At 50.2% G+C, this 20,301-nt stretch overlaps 1 protein-coding gene and 1 non-coding gene across 6 annotated transcripts; both read left to right on the top strand.

Moving 5' to 3' along the window:
• Positions 1-447: 447 nt before the first annotated feature.
• Positions 448-20,180, top strand: LOC118505585 (protein unc-80 homolog). Of its 5 annotated transcripts, XM_036041552.1 has the most exons (34): positions 451-746; positions 3,529-3,704; positions 4,694-4,720; positions 5,696-5,716; positions 5,789-5,934; positions 6,006-6,159; positions 6,226-6,436; positions 6,508-6,872; positions 6,947-7,537; positions 7,602-7,714; positions 8,081-8,098; positions 8,489-8,639; positions 8,713-8,809; positions 8,878-9,159; positions 9,238-9,435; positions 10,202-10,547; positions 10,632-10,728; positions 10,795-11,239; positions 11,297-11,487; positions 11,557-11,769; positions 11,843-11,987; positions 12,054-12,219; positions 12,297-12,490; positions 12,553-12,696; positions 12,762-12,882; positions 12,953-13,148; positions 13,576-13,745; positions 13,818-14,385; positions 14,448-15,174; positions 15,225-16,309; positions 16,382-16,530; positions 16,601-17,918; positions 17,992-18,160; positions 18,226-20,180. In XM_036041552.1, the coding sequence occupies exons 2-34, from the start codon at positions 3,561-3,563 to the stop codon at positions 19,311-19,313; spliced, it is 10,050 nt and encodes a 3,349-aa protein (XP_035897445.1). In that variant the 5' UTR covers positions 451-746; positions 3,529-3,560; the 3' UTR covers positions 19,314-20,180. The 5 variants fall into 5 exon arrangements, with proteins under 5 accessions (XP_035897444.1, XP_035897443.1, XP_035897442.1 ...); XM_036041551.1 differs by having other exon boundaries at positions 448-746; positions 10,816-11,239; positions 13,576-14,385; XM_036041550.1 differs by having other exon boundaries at positions 448-746; positions 12,556-12,696; positions 13,576-14,385.
• Positions 13,429-13,500, top strand: Trnat-cgu. Its single transcript has one exon. It is a non-coding gene; the product is annotated as a tRNA-Thr (tRNA).
• Positions 20,181-20,301: the final 121 nt, after the last annotated feature.

The following is a 20,301-nucleotide window of genomic DNA, read 5'->3' as shown; positions in this document are numbered from 1 at the left end:
TCGTAATCAACAGGAATGGGGAAGTTGTTTGGTAAACAATGTAATTTCAAGCTGGATTGAAATCGGGATTCAGAAGTTTTGCAATGAAGAGAGCATTTGTACCTACAATTAATTAAATGAAAGAGAGCAATCATTTATCATTTATGTTACATTTAATATGTTTCGTGCCAAAAAAGTTCCCATTTCGAATCGAATTCCAATTAGTTCAAATTCTCAATCCAATGTCAATCCCTTTCCCCGGAACGCTCCTTTTCCATCCAAGTAGGCTCACGGTGCGCTCTCTCAGCTCGCTCTCGCGCGCGCTCCGGGAGTGTTTGTCGCTCGATCGCTCAAAGAAGACGGTCCCGGTCCTCGGTGTGCCCGGTACAACAACCAAAGCTACCATTCCGTACCGACCGGCCAGAATCACGTGCATTTGTTTGTAAATAAACCTCCAAAATCGGACGGCACTGCGCAGCCGCGTCCATTTACTGCGAGCGGCACACGGACGGAACCAGCCCATCGGGAAATGCTCCCGATTCCGAACGCACACACAACTGTCACGCGACCGGGCACGACGGCGCTACCTCGGTCAAGCTACACAGCCCTCGCTCAGATTCAACAATTTTTCCAGCAGTGCAGCCATTACATCGCCCCGGAACGGGGGTGCCTTGGTTGGAGTTCTTCACCGTTGTTCCTGTCTGATTTTATTTTTCTCTTCTCCCAGTGCTGTGACATGTAAAATTTCGGTTTTCGCTAAACTTTCGGTAAGTTGGACGCGCTTTTGGTGAGGTGTCGTTGAAGCTGGATAAAGATGGTGGAGCCCCATTTTCTGGCACTTTTATTGTGTGGTGGTGATAAACGATAAAAGCGCTCGCTCGTCATACGGGTCGCGTCATCTTGTGTGAAGGGTGTGTGTATGAGTGGATTTTATCTTCCCACGGTGTGTAATGGTTATATAATTTTATCCAGCTGGATGCGTTAATGGAGCCAAATGGTGCTGTTTCTTCGAGTGGAAATGATGAAAATCGCTGAAAAGTCGTGTAAATAAGTGTGGTTAGTGTGAAATTTGGTTGGTTGAAGCGTTTTTTCCTCGTTTTTTTTTTCGACCGTCCCTGTTTTCTAATATGGCGGCCGTGCACTCCAGGAAGTTGTAATATGGCCGAATCGTGACAGTGAGTGTAAAGTGGGCGCTTCCTTGTCGCTTGAAGGAATGAAAGCAAAAGTATTAGTCCGGATGTAAAAGTGTAGCTTGAAATGGGTACCTCCATCTAAACACACTAAATGGCATTGATTAGCCTTGATAGATACGATAAAATCATTCGAATGTGAATGACCCCTAGTGAAAGTGATTCCGAAAATAATCGCTGGTTCCCATTCTCTACATACGGTGCAATCCAACCGAAAGAAAACGCCGTTCCATCCGGGCAAACTCGAGTGTGTTACATAAAACTTTTATGTTCCGAACGGTAGTAAAAATTGAACCACTCCCCACACGAAACTTTCTCATCCACCGTCATCCGGACTCCATCGCTTTCCTACCTTTCCAACACCCTCCTCTCCCTTCTTTCTCGCCAAGCTCTGCTACACTTTGATCTCACTCGGGCAGGTCATACGGGCCAGAACAGCCACCATCGCTCACACATGTGGAAATGTGTGTGTGTGTCCACCAGCCATGTAAAATACACGCGCACAGCCACAGCTTTCATCCTAGCCTGCCAAACAAAACAAAAACTGAAAAGGGGCATTGGAAGCATCTCCAGCCGAACAAGATAAAATGTTTCGATCGATAAAATCAGCTGTTGAATTTGAGACACTTGATGGCGCTGCTGCTCTCTCTCCCGGCTGCGCACTGCACAGCGATGCGATGGAGACGCCTGGTGCCCTATGGCATTATTAAACGGAAAAGCTCATCAACAATTCCACCACGACACAGCCACGTGTTTGAGTGTGTGTGTGTGTGGAGCGTTAGTGCAGTTCAATACAATCGGCGCGTGTGTCCAAGTAACGAGTTGCTGGCGATTGGTTGGATACGAGGATGCGATGACTTTTCAATGCATTTGTCAGTGTCCCCGCCCGGGAGCGAGAGCGAACAAATAGCGCAAAACAAGCGCCGCCAAAGAAAACATAAACAGAGCCATAATCGATGAAAATCGAATCAGATTATCCCGTTCGCAGACGAGTGTCCGCATTTCATTACCTTCCCACTCCCCGTCAGCCCCATTTGCGCCATTCGCAATAGGGCGCATAAAATCGAGCTCATCATCTGTTGCTGGTGTGACAATTTGCTAAGCAAAACAAAAAAAGGAACGGCGCGAAGTGGACTATATATCGGGTGCCAAATTTGTGTCTCTTCTCTCGCCACTCGGCGGGGCGAGTTTGTTTGTAAAAGCAACCCGTACGATGATGCTCGGAAAGCAAACTCAACAGGTTCAATGAGGACCAACAAAAGGAAAAACTGGGCATGCATACAGTGCCAGTGTGTCAGCCAGCCAGCCAGCGAGTGTCTGGACATTTCAACTACTTGATGAATGTACGTCGGGTGGCCTGTACTTTCCGTGCTGTGTACCGTGTGTTGTGTTTTCGAAAGTTGGCAACCGTAGTGGTGGCCTGACTAAATGCAATTACGGTGGCTTCTCGTGATGGAGGATAAATTAATTTGGCCGCACGTCGATGGCATTCACTGGATCGTTGCAGCACGTTGGGAGTTTGTTTGTGTAGTATGGGAAGGGATGTTTCCGATCGGGCCAGATTAATATACAGCACTGATAACTTAATTATGTTCTTTTGATGAGTGATGATTTGATTGGGATGTGGGACGAAGGTGTTAAGAGGCAAGAGTGTTTCACAGGATATAAGACATGTGTCCACATGTTTAGAACAATGCCCGGTCTGAGATAATAATAATCAAGGTCAGAGACGGTCTATTGTGACTTTGTAGATGAACCATTGGTAACCTTAAAAGGACCGACGCAGGACTGACTATCCTCGATACCGCTTATGGTTTGCGCCGTCGTTTGCCAATCCGTTATCCCGGTCGTTCTGGCGGACGCATCAACGCCATCACTCCATCTCAATTTGAGCCTACCATACTTCCTCTGTCCGTGTGGACAGCCTAAAAGGACTTTACGGGCTGGGTCGTCCGGTGTCATTCTCATGACGTGACCAGCTCACCAGAGCCTGGCTAGTCTAATTTGCTGCACGATGGTGAGATCGTCATTTTAGCGGCTCCTTCATTGTCCTTCCACACATACGTCACATCTGACTATCCTACTACGAGTAAAAGCAAGGCAAGCAAGGCAGAAATGGCAGGCCAAGACCAAGATCTCTTGAGGGACCCAAAGGAGAAAAAACTTGAAAGATCATTAAAATGGACACAGCATAGCACAGCATATCTTACTTTAGTCCTGGCACGAAGTCTTATGATCGCGATCACCATCCAGCTACGGGTACAATTAAGTCAAACAATCCAGAAATGATAGTCCATCAAATTTTGACCGGAGCATTTCACTGCCTTCCCTAACAACCTAACCTTCTCCCGTTAACCAGGACTCATCGTCACCCTGTCGACTATCACCACGATGGCGAACGCTTCGTCCACCAACCCCATCGACGAGGGCCTGCAGGATCTGGGCGTCCCGGTTCCGGTGCAGACGTTCCTGTGGCAACAGATAGCTCCCTTCATCCGGCCGAAGCTGGGCAAACTGCACGAGGCCAGCTGCATGGTACGTAAGCGCGTTACCAAACACAAATGCTTCACAAAGTATTCCCCATCAGAGATGCCGGTCTTCGATAGGCAAATTAAACTTTTTTTTTAAAACTGTTAAACATGCAATAAGCATCCTCATCATCGGATTCTCCAAAACTGTAAACTGTAAATAATCATGCCCGGCTATAGTTTCCATGTGGCCAAAGCAACAATCAAACGAACTATTTTTTTTTTTCATTCAATCCGTCAATCCGTTCTGTGACGAACGGAGTACGTGCTGACACACCTAGGTGTTAATAATTGTATACAGACACACGAAACACGCCATTCGATTGTGCTTAACAACACCGTTTTCCGTTTCCGTTTCGTGTCAGTTTGTTTGTGTTTTTCATTACTGCGAGGACGCTCGTCCGCAAGCGCTCATAATGTTCCATGTCTCTGTGTGTGTGTTAATAGTGTGACAATCGGTGTACATAATGTGGGGCAAGAATCCGGAAGAAGGTTGCAAAACTGGGGAGGGGGAAACAGCTGATTTGAACGTTTCAGACGCGTGTTATCACTCGCCATCAAAAATCCTGAACATACTAGCCGCCGTGTGAATTGATGTTGGTTTTACTGCTTCTTCTTCTTCTTTTTTTCTTTTCTCCATCTTCCCGCCAAAAAACGATCTCTTCTCTCTTTTTCTCTCTTTCTCTTTTCCTTTCTTTCTGATTGTGTGTGTGTCGCTATTGTGTCATCATGTGTGTGTGTGTGCCAAAAATCAACCCGCGATTCGCAAACAACAACAACACTCACACACACACGCACACCGACAAAACCCAATTCCAACATCAAACAATTCTTTGCCTTCCCACCCACCCCTAAAACCATACTCCGGGCTGTTCGTCGGTCGGCCCCCTTCACATACGATCATCACAATTATGCGATCCAAAACCTGAAAAAAAAACATTGAAATTGTCCCTCTCAAAATACTCGAAATTCGATGCAAAATTTTGTGTACGATAGTTCTGTCAACACGCACCCGGACACCATGTAAGTGTAAATAACTACATGTGATACGTTGCAAAAGCTCGTACGCTTTATACATTTTTCCGTTCCGTAATCGATAGCTTCCGACTAGCGAAATGTTGTGCTGTTGTTGGTTCACCTAGCACGCTCGCATAGCTGTTGGCCACCTTCTTGAGTCGTAGTTGAGCCCTAGACGTAGCTGCTCTTTCGTTCGCCATACAACTGCTGCTGTGTGCAGTAGCGGTATCTTGTGCTTGTGTCTCTCTGTTCATTCTCGATCGGTCTCGAACGATTTCGTAAAACGTTGCTTTGCAAATTTACCTTCACCTTAGTAAGTAGATGAGACAGTTTTCACAACAGTACCGTAGTAGTAACAATTGTATCGTTTGTTTTCCCCATATGAAGTAGATCGTCAACAAGGTTTTCAACCGTATCTTCACCGTATCTTTTCAACGCTTATCGATCTGTCCACTAGTATTTGTAAATTTTGGGTTTTCTTTCCCTATTTCCCCCTTTCATGATCATCATTGTTTGACGAGTTGTTGTATAGTATAGAAATAAATTAGGGTCACAATGGCAGTATTTCGTTAAGCGAATTGCATACATTGAGGCGCATATGACGATGTACATAGAAAGAACCGCCTAAATGTATGCAATCCAAAGTCAAATGAAATAGTCTTAAAATTCCAAATTGACAGCTTTTGCATTAGTCTTTGTGGGCAAAATGTAAATTAGATTAGTTGTGTTAAATAGTAATTTATGTCAGTAAGCTTCTATCATAACACGTATCATCGAAATGCTTGTAATTGTACTGTTTTTTTTTAATCCTCTTAAACGGCGCATGAATCTGTGTGTGTGTATTACTCGTTAAGGTTTGTGAGCGTATAATGCGTAGAACTATGGTAAAACTATTAGTAAATCGAACACATTACAAGTATTACACAACAACCACCGAAAAGGTTCAAAGCCATCGTTACTAATTCATGCTTTCATCCACAGGAGCTGAAGGAAGCGTGCAAGGTAAGAGCTGTCGTTGGGTTAAAATTTTCACTTTAATCGTACTGATCAACGGCTGTTTCTATTCGCTTGCAGTCCTTCGAGAAAGTGCTTGTGCAGAACATACAGTTCGGGCTGTCACCATCACTAACCTCCGCACTGGAATCGATCCCGAGATGGCGCATTGTACAGGCTGCCTTACCGCACGTCATACACTGTGCCGGAGCGCTGATGCACAATCGGTAATCTGCCTCCGATAGCAAATAAAAGCACCCGCCTTTAATCTCCTAAATTGGTTGTTTCCTCTCGGCAGTGTAAAAGATCTACAGGCGCTCGGGTCGGCCGAAACCAAGATACTCTACACGCTTCACTGGATACTGCTGTTTGCGGCCGAGGAGTGTGCGGATGCCGAAGCGGACAAGGAAAACGCTACGAACAATTACCTCTTTTCGATACCAACGATATCGGTACGATCGCGATGGCGCGTGCAGATCTGATCAAATGATAACCGATCGATTCATCCCCCATTGCAGCTGTTCGTGTTTCTGTTCGCTCCCATCGCCCACATGCTGAAGGAGTCCGACTTTCAAAACTTTCGGCTCGAAAATGGGCTCAAGATGTGGCAGGGTATGTGGGAGTATCGGGCACCGAATGCACCCTGCTTTACGGCACCGGTCAAACCGAAGGCACGCAATCTGCTCAGCTCGGTCAGCACCACACCATCGCCAGAGGTGTTCTCACCCAGTAAGACGTGACGCGCCGCGAACTATTGGTCCGAACTGTTTAGCGCAACATGTATTTCCGCTTATTTGCAGAGAAAATGGAAAACATCGAATCACCGCCGAGCATCTACTCGGGCAACATCAAGCACGATGACGAGCTGTCGTTCGTATCGTCGCCCAAAGATTCCGTCTTTCCCGAAACCATCCCGGAAGAGGCGTCCAGCGTTGAGGAGGAGCGTGTCGTGATCTTCCGACTTCCGATGGATGGTGGTGTGCCGGATCCATCGTACTATACGGCCGACGCTAGCCTTCTGCATCACGGGGCAAAGTTTAACAAGCCACAATCACATCAAACACCGACCAGCAGTGGAATCGGTTCGAGACCGCATCCGCTACACCAATCGGACCATCGCGGTGAAGCTACTAGCTTCGACTTTGACAGGATTGACACGTACAGTGTAAGTTTGGGATAGATGTAGATTGAATTTGGTTTCAAATTATATTAAACCGTTCATGGCTCTTCCATTTGCAGAAGGATTCAAAACCAAAGACGAGCTCCTCAACGGAGCGAGAATCCTTCGATACCGATCCGAAGATGTCGCAGGGCCACAAGTGTGACGTCATCGCTGCTACCTTTCTGGATGTAGCCGTACTGCGCTGCCTGTTCATTTCCCACTGGCAGGAGGAAGGTGTCTACTGGAGCTTGCACTATCTCTACAACCGACTGCGCGACATCAGCGAAGAAACGTCGGCGCTTCCATCCCACCCGAGACGTCGTTCGAACTCGCTACCCATACCGCAGATAGAGATCTCGCTCTACCAAGGCCCCAGCAGTAGCCGGGACAGCCCCAGCATCGGCTCGGCAAACAAAGACTACATAGAGATACCGGATCCACCGATCACTGCCCTGCTGGCCGACGCTCCGTACTACGTATCGAAACTCCCTTCCGATGAGTCGTCACTGGGGCCGCTCAGCGAACGGAAGGGTAGCGAGAAGAAGCGTCGCGTTAAGATGGCCGACCTGCGGACGCTGATCGAAACACGCATCCTGTCCAAATCGGACCGTGGGCTGGAAAAGATTGGGCTCGATGCGAACACGAACGGGAAGCGACTGCAACAGATGGTATGGTTTGGAGTGATAGGACGGGCGTTGTGAGCTGAAGGCTTCAATCCTCTTCTTCCAACAGGAGTGTCATCGCAGCTTGGACACCGGGGAACGGCAACTGTCCCGCTCGGCGTCGATGATATCGCGTGCACCATCAACGAACCTTGTCAAAGGCAAAAGTATGCCGAGCTTAAGGTACGTATCGGAGGCGACACAATTGATCATTTCACCTTCATCAGCACGAATCCGTTCAGCCATCGGGGGGCCAGAAGCGACTACTTTACGAACAGCTGCTTAATTATGCCTAACTGACGCGAGCTATTTCGTAGCTATTTCTATTCATTGTGCAGTTCGGAAGTATTAGTAAATTTAAGCCATGAAGCTCTAGCTCTCTCTCTCTCTCTCTATCGTATTTGTGTGTGTCCTTCATCATCATCATGCTTCTTCGTCATAATCGTGTAGTATCTGTAGTAAGACTGCAGCATATAAAACCATTTTCTATCTCTACTTTACTCTCACTGTCGTATCCTATTCGTTTAACCATCTGTAAAACAATACCAGCTGTCTCATTGATGGCGGGTAAGTTTCTTTACATTCGAACGTGACCAAACACCACTCCGCCTGTACTGTCCTGCATTATTTGGTGCACCTGCAACATTCAAGAAGTTTCTAAATTCGTTCCCTTTAGTTTTCAAAATTAAAACCAACTCCCCCCCACTTTTGCGGTCTGGTTTTCATGTTTTACCACATTCCTTAGTGTTAACTGTGTGTGTGTGTGTGTGTGTGTGTGTGTGTGTGTGTGTGTGTGTGTGTGTGTGTGTGTGTGTGTGTGTGTGTGTGTGTGTGTGTGTGTGTGTACTTGTTGCTGTTACCTCCTCCTCCCTTGGTTGCTCGTAACGATGGTTGGTCGTAACGAGGGGACAAAGCCGCGCTCATTAACGTCGTCACTCTGTCCCACAATTCCCGTAGATTCCATCGAAACATTGAACCACCGCCGAAGGTCATACGTAACGTACAATCGAATGTACAGTCGAGACAATCGAGCACAACGCCAAAGTATCCGATCATCACCGTTACGGAGCATACACCGACACCGTCGCCGGATTATATGAAGAGACAGGTAGGGTTGTTGAGCAGTTCTTACCTTGCTAGTGTCGAAGCAGACTAATCTCTGGTCTATCTGGTTGCTGCAGGGTTCCATCGATTCGCAGCTGGACGCACTGAGTGCTGGTGGCAGTACGGGAATGTTTAAATCGCAGATGTTACGATCACACACGGATTCGCACATCGGTAAGCCGTCGTTGAAATCTTGAAGCTGCTCACGAATCTACAAACTTCGGTTTCTCGCTTTCCGCCAGGATACACGTGCGTGTCAGACGAAACCGAAGCACCTGGATCGTGCTTCTACATCACGAAGGAGGGCACGATCGACTACGAGGTCGTGCTGCTGGCAGTCCACTGTGTGTTCAAGCGTGACTCGAGCGTCTGCACACTTCGCGTGCTGGAAGCCGGTCTTAACATCTGCGAAATCCTGCTAGATCTCGGTGTACTGAAGCTGGGTGATCATGCCCATTCCCTAGCGATTGGTATCGTTAAGCGAGCCTTCATGCATCTCGGATGTCCACATGGGTGTAATGATGGTAAGTTGAGGGCAGCTGCAATTCTACAATCAAATAGCAACAGACTCTTTTCCTTGGTATCGCATTCAAACCTTCCAGCAAATCGTGGTCCACCGGCAGAAGTGTTGCGTACCACGTGCAACTCCATCCTCTCGCGTCTTCTGCGTCAGAATGGGAAAATCCTTAAAGCAAACTTGCGCGCATTCATCAAGGAATCTCCGATGCACGAAATCACCGACTTCTTCCACGCGTATCTGGGCTTCTGTGTGGATCCGAGCTCGCTGCTATCACCGTTGAGTAAGTAAAGTAGAAACGGATCCAGTCCAATGTTCACACGTGCGCAGGTTATACACCTTGCCCTCTATCTCTCTAAATCTTGCTTCTTTCCTGCTCGGTGTTGTACACACTCGTTTCTGTTGAGCGATTATGAGCTTTACGTTTTACTTGCGGGAGGGTTACATTTGCTGTATCGTTTACCACGTTTCGTATCCACGTTTCGCAAGCAATCATCTACTATCGTTCAAAATTTGGCACTCTTAAGCCTGGCCCGTATGTAATGCGCCACGTCGGTGCCCATTTTATACGTGCTTTGGTGGAAGGAGCAAGAGCACTGAGAAGATCGCGTTGATCGGCTGTCGGGAAAGTTGGGAATCATTCGATCACACGATTCGTCACAACCTGGTATCGTTTCTTCCAGCGCCAGACTCGCTAGATACGCTAATCCATACTCCCTTCTGTCGCAATTCACCATCTTTGCTGAACAACATACAACATCATGAGTCCTTTTTGTTTTAACGCTTCGTGTAGTAGCAGCAGCAGCAGCAGCAGCAAATCGAATCGAATGCTGTACATAGAACAGATAAAAAAATGGTTCCAAATTTCATTAGTCAACTTAAGCTTTGTTCCGTTTCAATTTGCCTGTGCGCTATAACACATTTGTTGCAGATCACACACACACAGAAATACACACGCAACTTCCACTATATGTTAACACACCGTTTCCTGTTGCTTGTCCGAAGTAGAAAGCTTGCACGTATATGTGTTTCATCTTCACCTGATTCAGACCATAAGAGATCATCTGGCATAAAATCGTTGAACGCTGACTTTGGCGGTATATCAGGCGGCCAGGGCGGCTATGCAACCAACTTTGGCAGCGGACTTACCGGCGGCACGGAGAGTCAGCTGATCGGGGCCATCTTCAAGACGCTCGCAACGCGGCTGGTGCAATCACTGAAGGAGCTCAAGTCGCAGGACAACCTATCCCTCTACTGTGACATCCGGCAGCTCATCACGTACGTCAAGGGTGCGCACGGTGGTCCGTTCCGCGTGGTGGCATTAAGTGGCATTCTGGCCGTTACTCCACGCCCTCATAAGCAAGCTCCAAACATGCAGACTACGCGTGTGATACGGTAAGACAGTCGCTCGCCTGACAAATCTCTCCACATCCAGCTGAGCTTAAACAACATGCATCGAATCGACCCTGTACTTCACAGCCATTTGCCAACGAACGACATCCAGCTGCTCCACCAGGATGAGAAGGCGCAGCGCAAGCTGCTGTTCAAGAAGAAGAGCACCTCCTCGACGTGTGTCGTAAGTAAAGCTAAATGTCCTCTCGGTGTACGTGACTCTCAATAAGTTAAATGCTTAAACACGTAGATCGTTCCTTTCCTGTTGCAGCTGTTAGAGACGGAGGGTTTTGAGGAGCCGAGCCGGGCCAGCCAGAGCCCGTTAAGCAATCTGCGCCGTAAGGGGCCGCAAGTGCGGCCCACCCTTACCCCTCGCCACAGCGAGCGGGCTTTACTATCTGATTCTACTTCCAGCTCCGAGCGCAACTCGGTCGGCCGGTTGACCGGCATCGTGCGATGGTTCCGGCGTTCGAAGGATCGCGATTCGGTGGACCTGGAGTCGGGCATACTGGCGGCGAGTGGGTCCGAGTCGATGGCAAACTTCATGCGCAAGGGTTCACTCAACTTTCAGACACGCAACCGTGCGACGGAGGGCATCGGAAGATCGATACAGAAGGCGAAGCGGCGGCTGAATCGGTTGGGGCTTGGCAAGGGCAAGAAGAAGACGGGCGGTACCGAGGACGTCGGGGGAAGTTGTAAGTAGCGCTAAGCAGCAGTAGTGGAGCATCGACATTACTTTTGCCGTACCATAGATTTCAGCCGAAGAAGTTCGCTTGATGTAAGCGATGGGCCGCGTGAGTCGGAAGTTGTAGTGCTGAAGGAACGGCGCCTTATCCCAATTTCACCGGTTCGGGAAGGAATGGCCAGATTCGCGTTGTTGTTGGAGGTGTGCGCTCCTGGTTCAGTTCCCGATCCAGCACTGATCACTGCTCTGCTCGATCTGGTAGGCCAATGCTCATGCGATCAACCGGATCGAACAACATTTAACATTATTCCATTGCTTTCGAAACAGCCTCAAGCTCCGATTGTTGCTCGAGCGGCATTCTTGGTGGAGTGTGCCCACTTCGTCCATCTGTGCAATCGCGGACAGTGGCCATCATGGATGAAACAGAACTTGCCAGTCTTTAGACCATCGGGACCGGCAATGGGAACCAGGACTGCGATGGCTGCCGGCACCAGACGTGCTCATGTTCTGCAACGAGCGGCCGGTAAAATGTTTCATCAGGTTTGTATCCGCTTCACGCCCTGTGTTCAAGGTTATCAACAGTGCAATTAAATTTAAACAACTCTTCTTTTAGTGGGGCGAAGCACTTGGAGCTCGATTGAACGAGATGATCAACAACGATAAGCTCAACTCGGAGCAGATGGCTGCCAGTCTATCCGATCCCGAGAAGCAGAAGCAATTGCTTCAGCAGGACGAGGAGGAAGATTTTCTTGATGAGAGTATGTCTAGTTGTAGCTGGAGTCTTGCGAGATATCGATTCGATTCTTTCGGCTTCCCTCTTCCAGCAAGCGTTAATCCACACGGAAACGATTGTCCACCGGCACTGAAACTGATCGCTTGTGTACTTTTGCTCGAGATCACTGCTTTCCTGCGAGAAACGTACCAAACGCTGCCAAAGGCATCCCGACTGTCCACCAAGGAGAAGCACACTCCGTGGGATAAAGTTTGCCGGTTAGTGTCACCTCAAACATGCCTTTGGTGTTGACTTCTTTCCCTAAATTGTGTGTCTCTCTCTCTCTCTGTTGTAGAGGTGAAACTAATCGCCGTTGGTCGATGGCCCTCAGCTCGATGGGTGGACATTCGCAAACGTCCGCGCAGAGTCTACAATCGATCGCGGGACAGACGGAACGGAAAATCTCGTTCGTACTGCAGGAACCGGACAATGAATCCGAAAACAGCAGCAACACCACACTGACGATCCAGGGCGAGGAAAATGTGCAGCGTACGTATCTGGGTCAGCAGCCCACACCGGAGCGGTTATTGATGTTGAATGCTTATTTACAGAAGGCCAGAAGCGTACGTTGGCTACATCGAGGAACTTTCTGTTGCGCCGCGGCACGTCCGCAACGCCGGCCGGTGGTTCGTTCAAGCGACGCTCGTTGAAACTTCGCCGTGGTGCCAAAGATCTGAAGGAAGTGGAAAATGAATGTAAGCATCAGTGATTCCCCCATAGTTTGTATTGTGCTGAAGTATTGCTTGTTCTTCATTTCTAGATCCAGTAAGACGTACCGATTCGATTCAATCTAAGCGCAAGGTATCGTCGCTGTCCGACAGAAGCGATAACTCCGAACCGGGTCAAATCAGTGGTGGAGAAGAGTCGCCCGGAATCTTAAGGTAGGCAAGAATTCTCGTTCTCACTCCATTGAATGCGTACTGAGCAGTGGAAACTGTATCCTCCAAACAGCGATGATCAACCACCGGAATCACCGTGCGATTCGAACGATTCGGACGAAACAACCAAGAATCTGCCGTGGCTCAAATCAGTATCCAACTTTCTGGGCTCGTTCAATTACTACTGCGATCATCAAAACTTTTGTCACCCGTACTGCTACCGGCGGCATATGCGTGCGGCAACTAAGCTGATTCGTGCCATTCGCAAGGTAAACTATTTCTGTTTGTTATTTATTTATTTAAGAAAAATAGGCATTTTTCCATATGTCAACATACATCTACCACTGTGATTGGCTGTGCATATCTGTTGTTCGCTGCTTCCCCCTACTGAACGTACGCTGGAATAGTTTTCACATCGGTACGATGTACCGCTGTAAACAAATGCGCAGGGGAAGCGGCCAAACTGTCAGCAATCGCTGAGAGCGTGCATGACGCATGCGCTCACGATGCTGTGTTTATATATAGATATGAGTGGTCATCTCTCAAGAAGCCTCTTTAGCTCAGTGGTAGAGCGCTGGTCTCGTAAACCAGCGGTCGTGAGTTCAATCCTCACAGGAGGCAATTGATGGAAAACTTTTTTTGTGCTTTTACCTACCACTCATGTTCTTCTTTTCCACCGTTTTTCACTTTTTGCAGGTATACGGCGATGAATTCGGTGTCACTCCGGTCACTTACGCCCAGCCGAGTGAGTCAGCCAAGGGAACGACGCGCCGCGATCGGACCAAACAGGGACGCAAGGTGTCGGATCAAAGCTCGTCGCAAACATCACCATCCAAGCGCAAGGACAGCGTCACAAAGCGCGATCGGTACGTTGTTTTGTCCTTACCACAGATGTTTTTCTCAACTACATCTCACACCTTCTGTCCTTATACCCTCAGAATCTTGCTACAGGACGAATCGGAACCAAACACCTCCCAATACTCAACGTTCATTCACGAACCGAAACACCATCAGGAGGATCCGCCGGTGCTGAAATACATCAAAAACCAAGTACGTGATGTTTTCCACGCTCCTATAGCGTCCCTGGTGAAGGGAGCGGCCGTCCTGACGGAGGAACAGTTCGTTGAGGTCATTCCGATTGCGTGGGAACTGCTGCTCGAAACCGACCAGGAAGTTTCGGCAGCTTCGGCGGCCCTCTTCATACTGGCCTCGGTGAAGGCACCAAACACCGCCACGGACATTATGCAGCGTTCGCTGAAGAACAAATGTCCAAACACTCGCATCCAAGCGATTCTACGCTACCAGGTGCTGTGGAAGAATCGGTTCCAGGTGTGGCCGCGGATGGAGGAGGGCGCACATCTCTCGTTCAAGGTACCTCCACCCGGCATAGAGTTTACACTTCCGTCGCCGAAAATTGGCATCGAAAGCCTGCCGGTGGTGGATCCTCCCTGGATGCCTCGCCAGCAAAACAAAGACATGGAGGTCACACTGAACCAGGAGCGACATGTAAGTGAATGAACGATACAGTCTTAGGGTTGTCGATGTTTTCATGTTTTCCTTGCTTTTAGCGTTCCTTGGTAACAGCAACGAAAACGCGCAAGAAACAGCAAACAGAAGCAATCCGCCACGCGATGCTGCAGCAGGAAGACAAGCAGCGTTCGGAGCGGCAGAGCTTCCTCATCACTACGATTCCCATCACGCAGCAGGCGGCACACGAACCGGGTCTCGATCATGGACCGGCTGAGGATCACGTGGAGGAGGAAGAGGACGGCACCAGATCGGCCATTCATATGCATGCGGCTCATTCTCTGTTTCCGTCCTGCCTTTGCTCGTCCGTGATGCAGATTGTCGCGTGCCTGGATGATGCCGCCGTCAATTCGGACGGTTGTGCCGTGTACGAGGTGGCGTATCAGGTCATCTGGATCTGTCTCGTCGAAGACTCTGCCCTGTTTCTGCGTTACGTGCTCGAACGCTTGACCCGCGATCATCAGGATCAGATGTTTAAGCTGCTACGACACTTGATCCGGTTCGTGCCGAGGTTGCCCCAGCAGGCAGCATTCGCCCTGTACAACTACATCATTGGGTACGTGATGTTTTACGTACGGTCGACGCATGAGTGCAGCCAACAGCTCGTAGGTTCCGCCCTATCCGTACTGTGGATGGTAGTGCACAGCGTGCACGGAATCATGTTCAAAGATTTGAAACAGATCCTGCGCAAGGAGCAGTGCGATGCGTCCATCCTATTGACCGCGAATGTACCTTCCGCGAAGAAGATCATCGTGCACGGCCCGGAAGGTAAGTTTGAAAGAAGGAGTTCTTGCAGTTCCTAATGTCCGTTTTTTCAGATGAAGGAGGTATACCTTCCCAGTTCCCGGTACAAGAGGACACACAGTTCTCGCAGCTGCTCAGTGAATCGCTCGACTTTTTCGGCATCGACGAGAAGAAGCACGCCCAGCACGTGCTGGTAGACTACAAGAGCCACCAAATTCTGAACCCCAACTGGTACGTACGCGATCTGTACTTCTTCAAGCGCTCTCAGTACCCCCAACTGCGCCTGGTAGAGATGAAGCCCGAAGAGTCGTTCAACGCACTGCAGCGCCAGGAGCTGTGCAAAAAGTTCGTCGAGATCGGGAAGGTCCATCTGACCTGGGCCATCCTGAAGAACGTCGACATGGTCGTCCAGCGGGTGGTTTTCCTGCACGAGGAGCTCATGAAGCTTCCATCCTTCCCGCGCAAAGCGCTCGAGGCCGATCTAGACTTGCATCAGGGCGGTGAGCTCGGCAAGGAGCTGCTCGGACTGGATGTGCTGCACAAGTTCATGTGGGTACGGCTGATCGCGCGCATGTTCGAAGCGATGGCCGGCAACTTTGCCTATTCGGCCGACATTCAGCTCTTCCTCAACGTGCTGTCCGGTGCCGCCTTGCTGCACTCGGAAGATTCGTGCATTATGCGCTACGTGACGGCCACCTTCATTAACGCGGCGTCCAACTTTAAGAACATTTTCTCCACCAACGGGTACTTCATGATCATGCCGGCCATGCTGCAGGTGTACTCGCTTCACCAGACGAACAAGCTCGTCACCACCACGATCGAATATGCCGTGAAGCAGTTTTATCTGCTCAACCGGAAGCCCTTCATACTGCAGATGTTCGGTTCCGTGTCGGCCATCCTCGACACGGATGAGAATGGAACGTACGGTGAGGCGCACAAGGTACAGTCGAGCTGCCTGTTCAATCTACTGCTCAGCCTGGAAACTCCCTCGCCGGATCCGCTCAACATAGCCGAGCTGGTGAAGGAACCGAAACCACTGAAAGCGATCGATTTCTGCTACCACGATGAGGACGAAATGGTGACGGTGTTGGATTGCATTACGCTTTGCGTGATGGTTGTGTCCTATTCGGCTGAAAGTACGCGTGGATATCAGATGTTGGTAGGTGGTCGGCAGCGCTCGACAGCTTCTTGTCGAATGAATAACTGAGTCCCACTATCTAACTTTTTGCAGATCATTTTGGAAGCCATTTTGCCCTGCTACATGCAGCAGATTCAATCCTCGTCGTACATCCCGCTGGAAGGGAAATGCGAACGGGACATTATTCTGCAGCTTGCCGTGACGATTCGCACCATGGTGCACAACTGCGAGGGTTTGTCAAAGTGCGTACAGCGACTTGGCATCGGTCTATCGGTATTGCTAACCTCTTCCTCTCTCGCTCTCTCTCTTTAGGAGCTACAATGGTCCGTTCCGGAACAGTCCCGAGCATAAGGGATCGAGCCAGCGCAATTGTTCCCGCGGTCCACCTTGCTCCCCGGGGCTGGATTACGACGACGAATCCCACGCGAAGTACGTCAGCGATATCGGGCGCTCGAAGATGCTGAACGAATCGGTCGATGATTCCGAAACGATACGCGAATATCGGCGGCCCCGCGATGTACTGCTGTCGGTGGTGGGCGAATTCATCATACAAGCCTCGACCCGGCTCGCCGAGCTAGCCCGCAAACAGGGCGAACCCAAACCGATGGAACTGCTGGACGTAAAGTGTCACGTACGGTTGGCCGAGATAGCACACTCGCTGCTGAAAGTCTCGCCGTACGACCGAGAGTCGATGGCCTGCCGGGGATTGCAGCGTTACATGCAGTGCATCTTCCCCCGGGCCGAGTGGGCCGATGATCACGGCATGAAGCCAACGCTCGTTACGATTCTGCGCCGGCTGGATAAGGTGTTTCTGAAGATATCGAAAAAATCTTCCGTACGGCGCAACACAAACTGGGAGGCGGCTGCCGGTTTGCTGAAGGGCGTTTCCGAAGCCATCATACGCTATCCACACATCCTGCACTGGCGCGAAATGAAGGCACTGCTGACGAACGTGCAGAACCTGATCGTCAACGAGCCGGGCAACTTTCCCGAGGGTGTGTCCGGTGCCGGTGCCGCCCTGATGTCGAAAAGCCCGCCGGCATTCTTCTGCTCGAACGTGGTACGGTTGGTCGCGCTGCAGGTCGTCAGCCCGATCGATTCCGTCTCGCACGGGCTGGAGCAAATCTGCGGCGGCAGTACCGACTTTCCGTCGCAGGAAAAGGCGGAAAGCTTCCTGATGCATCTGCTGATGCCGCTGTGTCTGAAGGTGTGCAGCGGGCGCGGCATTTTCGATGTCGGCGAGCTGAAGCAGTCGGACATCTCGTTCCTGGTGACGGCCGTGCTGAACGCGATGAGCCCGGTCGCCGGACGCACGACGCAGATGGGCATGCAGACGAACCGCACCGGGGCGGATTTGCGGGCCGGTTCGCTAACATTCACCGGCAGCCGGGACGCGAAGAGGCCGTCGAAAATTTCGAGCTCACTGTATCAGGCCACCTTTCTGGCGCTGCGCGTACTTTGCATCTGCTTCGAAACGCGGCTTTCGAACGAATGGCCCCGGATTGCACGGGTAATGCGCGATTTGGGGCGCCGCAATGAGGCGGCACCGGAGCTGTGGAGTTTTCTGGAGTTTGTTGTTACGCAGCGTACCCCGCTGTACATTGTGCTGATGCCGTTCATCATGCACAAGGTAAGTTGGCGCTGAGCTTCTTAGGTGGAGCTCAGGTAAGCTCAGGGCGGAACCATTCATTTTATACTTGCAGATCTCACAACCACCGATTGGAGATCACGAGCGGCATATGCAGTTTTTGATTCGTGAACGAATGCGGGGCACCCAGCCAACGGGTGGAACTAAGTCTCGTGGCGCCATACTGCTGGAACTGTCACGCGAGTTGCGTGAGCTGAGAGAAGAGCTGGAAACGAGACGATATGGTAGTAGAGCAAAGCGAATTAAGCAATTGTGCAACCTTCCTCTAATGTGATTGTGATCTTCCCAGATCGAGACCTGTCGACGGAAACCTCCAAGCGAGACATTCCCAATATGCCTCCCGCACCGGAGCAGCAACCCGTACGGCACCAGCAGCGACCATCGCTCATATCGATGCTGACCGGCGTTCAGCCGCCCGGTGGCTTCCCAGGCTCGCTACAGCAGCAGCAGCAGCAGCAGCAGGCAGATGCTCGCAGCGGTACCGGTATCTGCACCTCCAGCGATACCCTATCCCAGCAAACGCTCCAAGCGCCGAAGGGTGAGTCCCTGTCCAGCTCCACCACCACCACCACAAACAACCGTGACGCCGGCCTAATCGGGGACACGCAGAGCGCCGATCTGACGCTTACCTCGGGCATCCTGGCCGAAGCGGGCTCGGTTGACCTGCAAGCTACCCCGATCGGTCGCGAATCGGTGGCCGGTATCGGTGGTAGCATCCCGCACCTTTCCCACTCCGTCTCGCTCCAAGCATCCGGCGTCAAAACCCAACCACCCCGACTGCGTTTCGTATCGTCCGTCGAGTTTAAAACTTCGTCCGGCGAAACATCGACAACACCGCTCTCACCCGACAGCCTGGCGGACGACAGTTCCGGCGAAAATCACAACAAACATCGACTGCAGCGGTCGCGCGCCCAGAGCCGCAAAACGTTCCGCAATCGGCGCGGTATGCGGGCAAACAATTTTAACGAAACGAGCTACATACCGACCGTTGCCGGTGGAGCCGGCCTGTCGATGGGCGTTGGCCCCGCACCGGTTAACCCCGGAGCGGGAGCCGGGGTGGGCAGTGCGGTACCACCGGCTATGGTCGGCTCGGTCATTCCCGGCCCAGGCGGACCGCCGGTAATGCCACCGATCGTGAACGAACCACCGTACGTGGAACCGCTCAATCGGACGATCGCCACGCTCGGTGATCTTAGCTGGGATTCGGTTTCGCAAACGTCTTCCACGTCCGGGTATCGGGATAATTACAGTCTGCAGACGGGACTGTTCTCGCCGGACGGTTCCCTGTCGGGGAATGCTGGAATGGGCGGACGGTCATCCTCCCAGCACTCGCTGCTGATGTTGTTCGAAACGCAGGATGAGGATACACTCATTTAAGAAAAAACCCACCCAAATCCCACTCTCTCTCGCTCCCCACATGTTGGGAGGTCTTTGCAAACGAAAGGGTGAAATGCTGATTAAAAAAAAAAAGGCTGCCAGGTCCGGACACCCGGACCTGATTGCAATCTCCGACCGGGAGGGGATTGTCTAAATGATTGATATGAAACGTGTTAACATAGTGAAACGAATAACTTTTTAAATGCACTTACAGTTACGGACGCTGCACAAGTGTTCGGCCATCGGTTTGATCGGCTTGACGTTCCAGCGGTGTACTAAGGCCAAACCGAACCAAACACACACACATACACACCTAGACACTAAGTACGTCCATAGAGTAGTACGTCTGTGAAGATTCATCGTTAACGTTTGTAGTCTGATAGCAGTGAGAGGTAGAATTGGAAAGCGGAGCCGTGTTTGCCATTTGGGCAACAATTGTTTATTAACACCACATGCTATACGTATATATATATACAGTGTGTGTGTGCATTTATGTGCGTGTGTGTGTAAGTTGTTGGAATGTTTGCCAATATTGTATCAGTATTAAAAGAAAAACATGATGCCTCCTCAGGAGAGACTCAGGACTCTCGAGCGAGACTTTGCTTGCCATGTGTTAGCTTGTGAATGTGAGTCGTGCGGCGTTAGTAAACCCTTGCGGGGGAATCGGTTTTCTGTCCACCGAGCTAGTGGGAGTTACATGGTGTTAGGATCCTCCAAATAACTAATCAGTATTTTAAAATTAAACCAAACACAAACGAATGATAACCAAAATGATAAAACAAAAACTCAAACACTGCAAAAACAACGTATCCACCAGAAAAAATATGTAGGCAAAGATTTTACTTAGTTATATTTTACACAAGATGAGAGCAAAAAAAAAACAAAAGGCCGGACATTCGATGTAGTGGATTAGATTTTAACGAAACACCTGTCAGTCAGCATCCCACCCACAGAGCCAAGCGTACAGCGGGCCTGCACAGAGATTGCC

Source organism: Anopheles stephensi, chromosome 2 (assembly GCF_013141755.1).
Source record: "Anopheles stephensi strain Indian chromosome 2, UCI_ANSTEP_V1.0, whole genome shotgun sequence".
Lineage (NCBI taxonomy): Eukaryota > Metazoa > Arthropoda > Insecta > Diptera > Culicidae > Anopheles > Anopheles stephensi.
This window is presented reverse-complemented; position numbering and strand designations above follow the sequence as displayed.

Excerpts from the sequence above, each read along its gene's own strand:
- LOC118505585 (XM_036041549.1), top strand. The coding sequence starts at position 3,561 with ATGGCGAACGCTTCGTCCACCAACCCCATCGACGAGGGCCTGCAGGAT. Across the intron at positions 10,729-10,794 it reads GCACCTCCTCGACGTGTGTC|ATCGTTCCTTTCCTGTTGCA; the intron begins GTAAGTAAAGCT and ends TTAAACACGTAG. Across the intron at positions 16,531-16,600 it reads AACTGCGAGGGTTTGTCAAA|GAGCTACAATGGTCCGTTCC; the intron begins GTGCGTACAGCG and ends CTCTCTCTTTAG.